Source organism: Saxophila tyrrhenica (genome assembly GCF_035928015.1).
Source record: "Saxophila tyrrhenica strain CCFEE 5935 chromosome Unknown scaffold_8, whole genome shotgun sequence".
NCBI classification, from domain to species: Eukaryota; Fungi; Ascomycota; class Dothideomycetes; order Mycosphaerellales; family Extremaceae; genus Saxophila; species Saxophila tyrrhenica.
In genome coordinates this window covers 393,158-406,120 of record NW_027041740.1, presented here as the reverse complement: position 1 = coordinate 406,120, position 12,963 = coordinate 393,158, and the positions used below count along the sequence as shown (strand labels likewise).

General features: G+C 53.6%; 6 protein-coding genes across 6 annotated transcripts; 3 read left to right on the top strand and 3 right to left on the bottom strand.

Moving 5' to 3' along the window:
• Positions 1 to 278: 278 nt before the first annotated feature.
• Positions 279 to 1,005, bottom strand: LTR77_005473 (uncharacterized protein; the record flags this gene model as incomplete). The annotated part of the gene is made up of 3 exons (XM_064802718.1): positions 279 to 890; positions 914 to 941; positions 965 to 1,005. 3 exons carry the CDS (start codon positions 1,003 to 1,005, stop codon positions 279 to 281), a joined length of 681 nt encoding a protein of 226 aa, XP_064658843.1.
• A 344-nt stretch (positions 1,006 to 1,349) lies between these two features.
• LTR77_005472 (uncharacterized protein) lies at positions 1,350 to 3,274 on the top strand (the record flags this gene model as incomplete). Its single annotated transcript, XM_064802717.1, has 7 exons — positions 1,350 to 1,605; positions 1,680 to 1,789; positions 1,840 to 2,083; positions 2,143 to 2,189; positions 2,240 to 2,958; positions 3,011 to 3,040; positions 3,091 to 3,274. The coding sequence occupies 7 exons, from the start codon at positions 1,350 to 1,352 to the stop codon at positions 3,272 to 3,274; spliced, it is 1,590 nt and encodes a 529-aa protein (XP_064658842.1).
• A 150-nt stretch (positions 3,275 to 3,424) lies between these two features.
• GAL1 (galactokinase) lies at positions 3,425 to 5,097 on the bottom strand (the record flags this gene model as incomplete). Its single annotated transcript, XM_064802716.1, has 3 exons — positions 3,425 to 3,610; positions 3,663 to 4,883; positions 4,933 to 5,097. 3 exons carry the CDS (start codon positions 5,095 to 5,097, stop codon positions 3,425 to 3,427), a joined length of 1,572 nt encoding a protein of 523 aa, XP_064658841.1.
• A 556-nt stretch (positions 5,098 to 5,653) lies between these two features.
• Positions 5,654 to 6,116, bottom strand: LTR77_005470 (uncharacterized protein; the record flags this gene model as incomplete). Its single annotated transcript, XM_064802715.1, has 2 exons — positions 5,654 to 5,992; positions 6,063 to 6,116. 2 exons carry the CDS (start codon positions 6,114 to 6,116, stop codon positions 5,654 to 5,656), a joined length of 393 nt encoding a protein of 130 aa, XP_064658840.1.
• Positions 6,117 to 7,898: 1,782 nt separating this feature from the next.
• On the top strand, positions 7,899 to 10,564 carry LTR77_005469 (uncharacterized protein; the record flags this gene model as incomplete). Its single annotated transcript, XM_064802714.1, has 3 exons — positions 7,899 to 8,302; positions 8,414 to 10,095; positions 10,146 to 10,564. 3 exons carry the CDS (start codon positions 7,899 to 7,901, stop codon positions 10,562 to 10,564), a joined length of 2,505 nt encoding a protein of 834 aa, XP_064658839.1.
• A 753-nt stretch (positions 10,565 to 11,317) lies between these two features.
• Positions 11,318 to 12,253, top strand: LTR77_005468 (uncharacterized protein; the record flags this gene model as incomplete). Its single annotated transcript, XM_064802713.1, has 1 exon — positions 11,318 to 12,253. One exon carries the CDS (start codon positions 11,318 to 11,320, stop codon positions 12,251 to 12,253), a length of 936 nt encoding a protein of 311 aa, XP_064658838.1.
• Between the last annotated feature and the right edge of the window lie 710 nt (positions 12,254 to 12,963).

The following is a 12,963-nucleotide window of genomic DNA, read 5'->3' as shown; positions in this document are numbered from 1 at the left end:
GCGGTCGATCGTGGTAAGCTTCTGATGGAGTTGGGGTATTCGGTAGGTTCGATTTCTGGGCCACTTTCTACATGTCATAATCTTATGCTGTTCGACTTCTCCTTGGAAAGTGGGCGTTGGTGGACAGTAGCAACGGTGCCTTGGCTGCAAAGGGTGTTCGTCAATCGACCAACATCTGTTCCGGGATAGCTGCTGACCGATTCAAACAATCCAAATGGCCCGCGAGCAGGAATCCTTGTATCAATTTGCCTTCTGCCGTATCTTCTTTCCTTCCAATCTTAACTCTTTGGTCTCTTCTGCTCCGCTTCCTTCAGCATGCCCTTCCATTTCTGTTCCATATGCTCCTTCCGATAGTTGTAATACCCGTAGGTGATCATCGGCGCCACGATCAGAGACACGAGCAGAGTATAGAGCGGACCGGCGTTGTTTGGTCGAGGCCGGCCTTGCTGCTGCGTTGGTAGACTCGGCTGCTGAGTCGGCGGGTGCCCAGGCTGTAGTGAGAAGCTTGCTGGATCTTGCGATTGCATAGGTGTCTGCATCTGTGTCGACTCCGGTTCTGGTTTCAAGGGATTCGGGGCGATGTCGTCCGTGTTCTGAGACTGTACCGGCGTCTGGACCTTGCGTTCGCCGTTTGTAGATTCCATGGAGTATTGCAATGCGCCATGATGGCCACTCCAGGAAGCCGGTCGGCGTAGTAGATATCTTCCCGCAGCAGCCGTTCGTAGCATGGTGTTTGGATCAGGTGATGGGATGGTCTTCAATGATGAGGTGATGTCGAGCTTGGAGCTCACGTCCACGCTAAGCTTCTCGTCGGAAGTTCTTCGGAATTGCTTGACCACCACCAAGACTTCACTCCTCTCGTCCTCCTGCACCTCGATGACCCACCGGAACTACTAAGAGTGATTCAGCATACCCGCAGCTCCTCATATTGCCCCAACTGTCTGCTCAAGATCGGGAGATATACGCAACGTAATCTTCCACGAGCAGCATCCCGGCGCCGAACATCCTTGTATCAACATCGAGCGCAAGGACTGCCGATTGGTGCGAGATGAATATGGACCCAATGGACGGTAGTGGCCGATGGTGACGTTCTTTTACAACACCTCCCCTGCATTCTGCTTGCCGGCATATCTGGCGTGGTAATCGCGGGTAGTAGGCACGTAGGCTACACGAGTACATAAGCAAGCGTGCGGCGTTTCAGGTTGGTCTCGTCTGCTTTCACTCCCCTCTCACTGTCCGTTCGCCAGCTCCAGACTTATACTGGTCGGAGGCACGCGGATATTTCAGTGAGAGGTGTCTTTCCTCCTCTTTCGATTCTTCTTCAGTAAACTCTTGAAAGACCCGTCACAATGGTGACTACTCTCAAGAACAGCGGCGATCAGGCCGAGTTTCCCACCAGGACAGAAGGCCCATTCTTCGAAGAGGAGAAGGAAGGCTACAAAGGCTATGTAGAATGGGAGAAGTATCCAGAGAAGAAGAAGCTGGGGGCGGAGGTGCTTTCACGGTACAAGTTCCCTGGACCACCGGAGTTCCAACTTGAGCCATTGCCAAAGACCAATCCGGTCTTGGAAGGTGTGAGGTGGAAGCAGTATCACTATGCTATGGGTAAGCACTGCAGATCTCGTTCATTTTCGCACCGTAATATGAGATAAAGCTGATGCTGCTTTTCCGTTCTCCAGGTGGTACTCTGAAAGACATCCCTGATATCAGCTGGAAGTACGTGCAGAAGGAGAAGAGTGAAGACATGATCCATGTCTTACAGTTCCCGTATAATGGCGAGCCGCCACGAGTAAGAATCTCCCACTGTCTCAATCCGTTCGACGCTCACTAGGCCTATAGCGTCGTTTGGTTGAGACAGAAATCACTCCCAACAAGGACCACTTCGTCCGCAACCATGGTGGTGTGCCAGAGATTGACGAAGACTCGTTCGAGCTGGAGCTGGACGGTCTCGTCAACAAGCCAATGACTATCAAGATGTCCGATCTGAAGAACGAGAAGATCTTTCCGAGACAGTCCACCACTGTCACCATCCAGTGCTCCGGGACCAGGCGAATTGAGCAGATTGATATGTATCCTGGTGACGGTACGTTAACCTGGGAAGCTTGCCATTCTGCCACGATAGCTGACTTATGCGATATGCAGGTGACGAGCTCATCAACGCTCCATGGGGCGAGGGAGCGATCGGGACAGTAAGTCGTAGTTAACACGTCCAGATTCAAGACAATGCTAAGTGTATCAGGCACGCTGGACCGGCGTCTCCCTCCGCAGCGTCATCGAACACTGCGGTGGCCTGAAGACTTCCGACGGCACCTCGGAAGGAGACATCCACCTCGAGTTTTACGGCGCAGATACATACTTCAAAAAGGGCAAGGTAATGAACTACGTCGTCTCTGCCCCATGGCGCAAGGTCAAGTATGACGAAGTCCTGCTCGCCTGGGAAATGAATGGCGAGCCTCTACCACGTATCCACGGCTTCCCGCTCCGCACGGTCGTCTTCGGCTACATCGGCGCAAGAAGCTGCAAGTGGCTCTACCGCATCAAGGCGATCAAAGGACCCAGCCAGGCACCGGTGCAGAAGAAGGAGTATCTGTACTACAATCAGCAAATCGGGAAGCAGAATGTAAAGTACAGCAACGGCTTCAGCATCCAGGACATGCCCGTCAGTTCTGCCATCATGACGCCGCTCGACAAGGAAGTGGTTGTGCACGACGGCAAGATCACGTTGACTGGCTGGGCCTACAGTGGTGGTGGGAGATGGCCAGAGCGTGTGGAAGTCAGTGCTGATGGTGGGAGTGTGTGGTATGAGGTTCCATGGCAGCGACTGAGCAAGAAGTACTTCTTCGGCTGGCGGGTGTGGAGTATGGAGATTCCGGTGGAGTACGAGGGATGGCTGGAGTTTTGCTGTCGGACGTGGGATAATGCCTTGAATACGCAGCCGACGTTTGTGAGGTCTGCTTGGTGAGTATTACGGACGTTCAGAGTTGAGGCAGCGGTCCTGACGCATGCGCAGGAATTGGGATCTACACGTTACGTCTTCTTGGTGAGTGACCTCCAGCTCTGAGACCTTTCAACTGCTGACAAGTCATGTAGCCACCGTATCAAGGTGTACTCCGTCAACCGCAGCCGATCTGAGACTGCCGAACGACTGCAGGTCATCGAGCAGAACGGGTTGTCGCTCTTTCCGCTGACGCAGCCACTCGAGATGGACTTGGAGAGTGACGAGCATTACGACGCGGAGATGGAGGCTAGAGGTGGTCGGGATCCTACTGAGTAGTTTGAGAGGTATATAGCAGGAGGGATTGTTGCTTTCTAGCTCGACTAAGCATGTCTAGGTATATCAATGCGACCATGAATTCCAAACGGTGCCTTTCAAAAAGTGCGAGTGCCCAGGGACGGGGCAATGCTGTGCCAACCGTGGTCAAGGCTACGAAAACTGCCAGCCTGGTATCTGCACAACAGCGCTTCCACTGCCAGGCTTACTGACCACTATAGCCTCGTCTAGCTTCTCTTCTGTGATGTCCGGGAAGTGCTTCCGGTAGTAGTTGTTGATCCACGACTGCTTGACCTTGTCGACCTTCGACTCGGGTACCAGGTGTACTGAGCAGCCGCCCTGTTGTCATGGATGTCAGCGTGATCCTCTCGGCGAAAGCCATATGACCTACCCATCCAGCCCCAGTCAGCCTACTCCCATACGATCCAGCTTTCCGCGCCAACTGACACAGCTCATCCAACTCCGGACAGGAGTTCTCATAAATATCCCGACACGAATCCTGCGTATCGTTCAACAGCTCCCCCAGCGCCTGCAACAATTTCTCATTCTCCTCATCCGTCTGCGGTGCAGGGGCCGACAACAGCTCGTTAAACTTCAGCACTCTGATCGCCTCGCCAAAGACATGCATAGCCCGCTGCCGCAACATGAACCGCTCCGCTCGGATTGGGAATTTCTTCATGTACTTCTGCTCGATGTCTTCGATCTTCACGCCTAAAATTTCGGAGATTTGTTGTCGAGTGTAGCCTTCTTCCTGCGGGAGGTAGTTGTCGATTTTCTGGATGAGATCCTGAAGCTGGTCTTGGAAGTCGGCTTTGGAGACGGCATGGTTGTCTTTGATGCCGCCTTTTTCTTGCATGTATGTGTCATGGAAGCCTCGTAGGCTCACTCCTAGTGGGCCAGCGTCGGATGGTATGCTGCTGAGCCCGAAGACGTTGCCCAGGACTAGAGCTGCGAGCGTGACTTCGACGACTCTGAGGTTGTAGCATACCGGCGCCGTGACGTGCTTGTCCGCTGCCACGAAGGACTGTGCAATGACGAACGTCAAAGGCGACTTCATCTCTGGGAAAGCGATGTTCTTCGCGGAAAGCTCCGGTACGAACGAGACGTATAATGCTGATCCTTCCAGCGGGAAGACGGAGGCAGATTGGTCCATACCGCCTGAGTTGACCCCGACAGCTCGCTCGGACACAATGGCAATCTCAACCAATTCCTTCTTGTCGACCTTCTCAACCCCGTTTGCCTTCATGACAGCCAAGGCACTGGCGCACACGAACGCAGCACTGCTCGAAAGACCGCCACCAGAAGGTACGGTACCATCGGCGAGGATATCCATGCCAACACTCTGCTTGAAGCCATTGGACTTCTCCCGTAGTAGCTCGGTGGCGCCTACCAGTCCAGACTTGAAGTAGTTGGTCCATTCCAGGGTCGACGAGTCGATATGGACATCACCAGTATTGGGGATGTCGAACTCTCTGCTCTCAAACTTCTGGGAGTGGATGTTGGTCAGTCGGATGGTGCTTGGTCCTTCTTCCTTTTCGTGAACGGAGACTGCTAGGAGAACATCCGCTGTTACTGCCATGGGCATGACCTCGTATAAGGAGTAGTCGATGTGCTGTGCCATAGTCAGTACTGCTAGCTTCGGGAGTAATGGTCTTGAGTACCTCGCCGATGATGTTGACTCTACCTGGACTTCGAGATACGAAATCAGGTCGCTTGCCGTACCGGTCTTGGAAAGTACTGAGAAGAGTCTGCCATCGTTTCGTCTGTTTATCTAGAGCCTCTTGCGGGTAGACCTCCGCCAGTGAAGTCTTGGTTGGAACCTCCATCTTGCAATGAAGACGTTGTAGAAACCCGCCAGTCTATTTCCTCGTTGTTCGTCTCAACAATGGGACAACCACAATGCACAACGTCTTTCTTTCGAATGCTAATAGAGAGAATAACCATCTGTCGAAAGTGAAGAGCTCGAAGAGGTTGATTTGTGCCTTCCATCTCGATCGGACCACTGTCTCCACATCCCGGCAACATAGGCTCTGCACGCCTCGTCGCTCCAAGCCATATTATTGCTCTCGAAGTATTCGGCATCACAACTCTCCACGAGAACACGATGATTGCAGCTTGCACGCCATGACCGGAACGGTGAAGCGTCGAAGCATTTGGATGTGTCAAAGTCAACAACATCTTGTGTTGCGAGCTCTAAAATCGTGGCGTCATTGTCGCAATCGACTCAATCTCTAGGATATATTCCAGTGGCCTGACAATACTCATAGACAGACCGACCTTCATGCCCGTTGAACACCATCTATCTAGCCACACCCACAGAGAAGTATGACCGCCTCCCAGTACCGCTCTAGTTCCGAGCCCTCATGCCCGTCTCACTCATCGTTACTTGCAGAATGGCTTGTGCGCCTTCCAGTCCTCCTTCTGACAAGCACGGTTGCAGTACAAGACCTTCCGACACTTGCCACAACTCAGCAACCTGGACCCACCGTGACCGTCTTCACCAGGAGCAGCAGGCACCGCGCCACAGCGCTCGCAACCGTCTCCCGAAACCTTGACCGGACAGAGTATCTTGTTCCATCCCTTCCCAGCGTACAGCGCTGCCTGCTCCGCGCGGTACTGCTTGAGGAAGATCTTGAAGTTCATCGGCGTCATCTTCGCATACTCCTTCTTCGCAGCTTCCAGTCCATCATTCGCCTTCGTGGTCTTGATCACGGCCAGTCGCTGTTGAACAAAGATAGAAAGGTCAGTGGTCCTTCAAAGATCTCAGCTCCTTCCGCGCACGAGTGCCTACCTCCTTGATGTAGTCCTCCAGGCTCCTCAAGCACGCATTGAGCGATCTGTCCATCTCAACTCCCAAGTTCTCGCTGTACTTTAGCTGTCGCTTGCAGCTTGCTCGTTTGCATGCAGGTGTCCGTCTCGTTGGGACAAGCTGTTTCAGACAGCTCGTTGTCTGTCGACGCGGCGCATGCTGCCACCAGAGGCATACTTCTCACGGCACTAATATAGCAGTCCCACAAGGTCGATAGGTGCTGAAGATATGAGGTGGAGAGGTCGGATGGAGTCAGTTCAAAGCTGAAGCAAGAAGGGCACGGGCTCGTACATTGCAGCTGTTCTGTTGCTGTTGCGACTACAGTATGCATTACTGTCCGGGAGGAGCTTGCAGCCGCTGACAGAAGATCAGCTTCTCGAGCGCACGATCGAATGCTCAGCGTCTTGCTAAGCATATCTACGCGCTGTCTCTGCCTTCGAGAAGCCTCGCGCCTTAGGAGCCAGCTCCCTTTCTGGGAGGCCGAGGGTTAGCTCTCGCTCAGAGCAATCGCCTGTTGTGAGTCGTGCTAAGCTGCTGTGCGAGTTGTTACGCTGTGTGAGAACGTCCGCGTTGAATGGAGGTTCCCGATCCTTCCTGCCTCCTGCCTGCCCTCCATCCTGTCTGCCTTCCTGCCTTTCTGAAGCCGTCGTTCCCGACCCAAGTTTTCGGGTACGAATGTAAAACACTCCATATAGGTGAGGAATGCTGGTATACAGCGGGACGTTGGAAGGTGTCAAGCGACACACACTGAAAGCGGCACACTGGGTCAGAGTGAGCCGTGTAATCGATCTTCTCCGAGAAAACGATAGCCCACCGACTGAAGTGATGCGGCCCTTTCCGGTGCGTTTAGGTATGGGAGAAGACTGCGTGGTATGCCTGGCGGGCCACTTTCACTGTCTCTCATTTGGGTGTGCAGAGAAAGAGCCCATGAGTGTAGAACGACGGACTAAACAGCGGCCGCCGCTAGACGAGACGAAAGCGGGAGTCGTCGTCGATCACGTGAAATGGTCCGGCCTTCATCTCTTCCTCCCTACGCCATGGGAGCAACATCCCTTTCACACATCTCGGCTTGATTGTTTTCGTTCCTACCTATGCTGTGGCGGGAGTCTTGATTGGCAAGACTGATGCGGGTTTCCATCCTATGTAGGCGGATTCGTTATCCCACTCTGGCCAAGGGTTACAAGACGAAGGATGTAGGCTGAACAAGCATTGCAGCACTAGATTGTCCATCCATTGTCGGGATGAAGGGCACACACGTGTGTATTCGACCACTAGAGGCCATTTCACCAGATCTGTCCAGGTCAGCAACTCGGGAGCAAACCTCAAAGTTTGTCTTGCGAAGATTGACAAGTTATAGCAAAGTTCGAGGCACGCCTACCCTTCTGAGCGGTGATTGGCAGTCCCGCTCTGTTCGCGCTAATCAGCATGTCGTGCAGGTCTGACTTCAACCACGATGCCACAGATGCCGTCGTTTTCATCCTTCCTTCCCTCGTCCGCCATCGCTCCCTCGTGCTCGTCGTGATAGGCTGAGACGCGACGGCAGAGCGCGTCCTCCTCACGCCTTTTGAGGGGTCTTATCGCGGGGCCCAATGGTCTGGATGTTTACGACTCTGCTGTGGATGACAGACATCACTCCGTCGTTCACGACGCCGCTCATGGCGTATCACGAGCTTAAAGGCAGCTTCCGGAGGATGTCAATGGCTCCCACAGTGCCTGACGAAGCTGAGGGAAGTACATATTTTCCGTCCTCCCTCGTCTTCCTTTCCTTCCAGGCCCTCTTTCTTCTTGACCATACGGCCATAGCGCTCACCAGCTACTATGGCGTCGCTGGTAGCAGACGCCTTCCACCGAATCACAGAACCTGTTTTTCAAGTCACCTTAGCGACATGGTGCCTCCTCATCATTGTGCTCGCATACGTTATCCTGTCCTTCACTGAACTCAGCCTGCTTCGCAAGACCTACAACGCCCTCTGGCACTACGGAAACTTCGCATACTCCTGTTTCCTCAAACCGCATTCGGGCGACAAGACCGGCAACCAGCAAGACGCACTCGAAAGCTTCTACAGCTCGCAAGCGGGTATTTACGATGCAACAAGAGCGAGACTTCTGCAAGGCCGGCAGGATATGCTTGCTTTAGTCGCGGCACAGATCAAGCACCGCAGAAACACTGGTCAGATCGCTCAGAAGCCAATCTGGGTTGACATCGGCGGCGGCACTGGGTGGTGAGTATCCTCGACTAGAACCCCTTCCCTTGTCTTACACCGCCTGGTTGTACAGAATACAGAGCACCCCCATAAACACCAGCTAACGGGCTCTTCTCACCCCGCGCACAGGAACATCGAGCAGATGCAGAGCCAGTTGGACGTCCCAACTTTCTTCCACGCTGTCTACTTGGTTGACCTCAGCAGTTCTCTATGCGAAGTAGCGCGCCAGCGTTTCTCTCGTTTAGGTTGGAAGAATGTGTTCGTCATCTGCGAGGACGCCCGTACCTTCCGCCTCTCGGACTACGAGGCGGGAGTGGATGACTCGCAGAGGGAGTTCAGCATAGGCCATGCTGCGTATGAGGAGCACGCCCGGGACTTCGTGGGTGCCGACCTGTTGACAATGTCGTATAGCCTTAGCATGATTCCGGAGTTCCATTCCGCGATCGACAGCATCACCAATCTGCTCTCACCCACTGGTGTTGTGGGAGTTGTCGACTTCTATGTTCAAAACCAGGTCGAATTCCGGGGAAGAAACTACATCGGGGGAGCCATCAATAGACATTGCATGTGGATCAGCCGAGTTTTCTGGAGGACCTGGTTCGAGCTGGACCGCGTCAATCTCGAATCCGCACGACGAGACTACATCGAGTACAAGTTTGGAACAATCCTCTCCACTAACCGAAGGTGTCATCTGCTCGGCTTCAGGATACCATTCTACATCTTTGTGGGCTGCACCAGGAGTACGGCGAACCCTCACGACCACGTAGAAGCTGTAGATGCTGCAGTCACCGAAAGCCCGTTCCTCTCGGCGTTGGACGTGCATGCACAAAGCCTCAACCCGAGAACGCAGAGGCGATCGAGCTCAAGGAGCAAAGCTTACGATACCGCGGTGGTCAATCTCGCATCGAGCCTACCTCTTCCGGCGGCATACTACCAGAACAACAAGACCCGTATCTACTACGACGAGACACTTCCGAAGCACCGCCAATTCAACGACGAATACATTTACGCTTTTACCTGGGAAGACGCAAGGACTGACTCGCGCTTGCTCAAGATCACTGGCGTGGATGTAATTCTTGCAATCACATCAGCCGGCGACAATATCTTAAGCTACGCCCTGGAGAGACCGAAGCGCATTCACGCAGTCGACCTCAATCCAGCTCAGAACCATCTGCTTGAGCTGAAGGTCGCGGCGTTCAGGAGCTTGGAATATCAGGACGTTTGGAAGCTCTTCGGAGAAGGCAAGCATGAAGACTTCCAGAGGCTACTGTTGGAACAAATGTCGCCACACCTGTCAAGTCAGGCTTTCGACTACTGGCTACACGTTGGCCCTTCGACGTTCAGTCCACGGAGTAAAGGCTTGTACTTCACGGGAGGCAGCAGACATGCGCTGCGACTGATTGCATGGCTCGGCAGCCTTCTCGGCGTTCGAAACGATATGCGCAAGATGTGTGAGGCTCAGACACTCAACGAGCAGCGAGAGGTTTGGACTAAACGAATCCGACGGGTCCTCCTGTCGCAGCTTCTTGCCTACTTTGTCGTGGGCTCCGAGCGTTTTCTTTGGAGGGCCCTTGGTGTACCAGGCGAGCAGAGAGCGATGATCGAGGAGGACTTTAAGCGCGAGACTGATCGCAATGCCCTACCATCAAGCGATATCAAGGATAAGAAGAGTGGCCTGGGTGAGCCAGGAGAGGTCGGCGCCAAAAAGAGTGGCCAGGCTATCTGGAACTATGCCGTGCAGACGCTGGACCCAGTGGTTAACAACACTCTGGTCAGCGAGGACAACCACTACTACCTCCTCTGCCTATTAGGTAAACCGTCGTGAAACGTCATGGAGAGCCCGCTCGCTAACAAATAACAGGCAAATACACCCGCAAATGCCACCCCACCTACCTCACCCCCAAGTCCCACACCAAGCTCTCCCAACCCACCGCCCTCGACACCCTCCGCATCCATACCGACGAGCTCGCCGAAGTCTTCGCACGCATGCAGCCGGAATCTCTTACCATCGCCGTGTTAATGGACAGTATGGACTGGTTCTTGCCCACCGGCCCTGAAGCAGATGCGCAGGTCAAAGCTGTGAATAGGTCCCTGAAGTTAGGGGGACGAGTGCTGCTGAGGTCTGCGGGCCTGGATCCGTGGTACATTCGTGCCTTTGAAGAGAATGGGTTCGCGCCAAAGAGGGTTGCTGCGAGGGTGCCGATAGGGAGTTGTACGGATCGAGTGAACATGTATGCTTCGACTTGGATTTGTACAAAGGTGGTCTCGGTGGAGGGGTAAGGGACTGGCCTCGACGGAGGAGTGGGAGGTGTGAGAGCAGAACAGAACGAGCTGAGTTCAACGGTGGCTGAATTGAGTTGAACTCGCTGCGTCAATGATAGCACGATTTAGAGCTCGCAACATAGAAAGTCATTGACGTCTGCATGACATCCTTCCTAGACTCCGTGACACACTTTCCTACAATTGCGTCTACTGCTGGGTAAGTCGATGCTTCTCTAATGTTTCCGATGACTCTGCCGTCTGCGCACCTTCTCTCCGTTGACCATCGCCTGCGGCCTACTCTGATGCTCGTGAGCATGCTCAGCTACTTACCCAAGCTTCGGGAATTGCAACTTCTGGTACGCAAGTTGACCCCTCGCACGTGTTGGCATTATCACCACGTCTCGAAGTACCAGATCGACTCTCTTCGAGTGCGGCTCCCGTTTCCTGTTTCTGCAAAACCAATTTCTCAGGTCTTGTATAGCTCATCCTGTCGACGACAAAGCGTACCTCTGCTGCGTTTCATTCAGGTCGGCGGGAAACGTAACATCCAGGCGTCTGTCATTTCCAAATTCTTTGTTCGTTATGGGCAGAATAGGATGGCGTGTGTGACAAAGGATGAGTTTGGCTACCTTTGAAGACAAAGCCGGTCGCCGAATGCATATCAACATGAACAGAAGACCCTCAAATACTTACAACCACTCACCTCTCCAACCAACCCTCTCCATACACCCCCAATATCTTACACAACTATCGCCACAACAGACTCAGGAGATGTCTCCACGTTGGGAACCAGGTCTCAGCCCAGACTGCGTAGGGCTGTACAATATATGGAACGAGGTGGACGAATACTATAACCGGGCGCTTGCTTTGTATAACACCGCAGTGCGAGAACACATCTCGGTAACGAAGGTTTTGGACAGCGCGGTTGTCCACTGGAAGGGAATTGAGGCTGGCGCGCCTCAACCTTCGAATCCACCCACTTCGCAAGACCTTGAGGATGGAGCACAATACCGATCGGACGTGAGGGCCGCAAAGGCTGCCTGGGAGGCTGTCGTGTTGATGGTAGACAAAGCTCGGGCCAAAATGGTCCATGCCGACGAGCATAGGTACTCTTCGCAGCGAGTTCGCGATTACGCGTGGGCTGATTACGAAGCGCAAGCGCAGAAAGAGGTAAAGGAGCGGGAGGAGCACGACCGGCGGAAGAGTGAGAGATTTTCCTGGGCACGCCCCAAGCCGCAACCAAAGGAGCCTGACGAGTACTGGATTCCGAAGTACGACTGGAAGAAGCTGTTTGAAGAGGATCAGGCGAAAAAGGAAGCTCAATCGGCCCGCCAGGCTGAGCTGAATCTCAACAGCTACGAGCTGACGCCTCCTGGTCCAGAAGAGATTGCCCAGTATATCTCCAGCCTCGACGCCGCTTTTGAGAACTATGCTACCCTGGAGAGGTTTCCCAGCCCTCCTGCCTGGACTTGCACTGTCCCCTTCTGTGACGCCCAAAGGAGGGAGCGGGAGCTGGCTGCCTGTAGCCATCAGATTGCGTACGTCTTCCGTGGGAGCGATCTGAAGAAACTAAGAAGGTCCTTTCATCCCGACCGGTTTTCGGCGAATCCAAATGCGCCAGCGATGCAGAGGCAGGCGCAGGAAGTCTTTGTTGCTCTGGACGCTGAGCATCAACTGGGCGAAGAAGAAGATGCAGATAGTGACTGAATGCTTGGAAAGACAGTGTTTCGAGTTTAATTTGATATGCTCCTACATTTTTGTGTAGCTTCTCCGTTACCACTTATTATAGCTACCATGAGCCAGCGAATTGCCAAGAAGCTCTGATATCTAGGTAGCGTTTTCGTGATGGCCCGAGTCTCGAGTTCAAATGAAATCGGAAGACCGTAGGTTGTGTCTAAGCATAGATCTATCCTTAGCAGCGGCGAGGCTCGGGCCGCTCTCCGCAGATCGAAACGCTGTTTCCGGGCTTTCACATGAATTCCCAGCTTTTCTCACTCTCCAACCACCGCCTGCGCTCGAACAACATACAGTCTACACAATCGTCAGGAGGATACCTGACGACATATCATACATACAACACCATATCCCGGGAACCTATGGGTCTTACCAAGCCTTCCGATTCTTCACGCGCACACGGCGACAGCTTCGCTGCCAACACCTCCAACCAGCCAGCCCTGTCGCGCACGCAGATCAAATACGTCCTGTGGCTACTTGCTGTGAGCCCACCTTGAACGGTGGGCGAAAAGAGATCGGACAAGGCGACATCACGGCTCGTAGATTAGCAGCTCGTGCTCCGAACGTCCTTGCCTTACCATCACCAACATTCACCGGCCTCCTGAGGGATTTGAGGAACTCTAGATCACTGCGCAGACGGTAAAAACCGTGGAAGCACACCTTCCTGGGAAATTTAAAGTCGA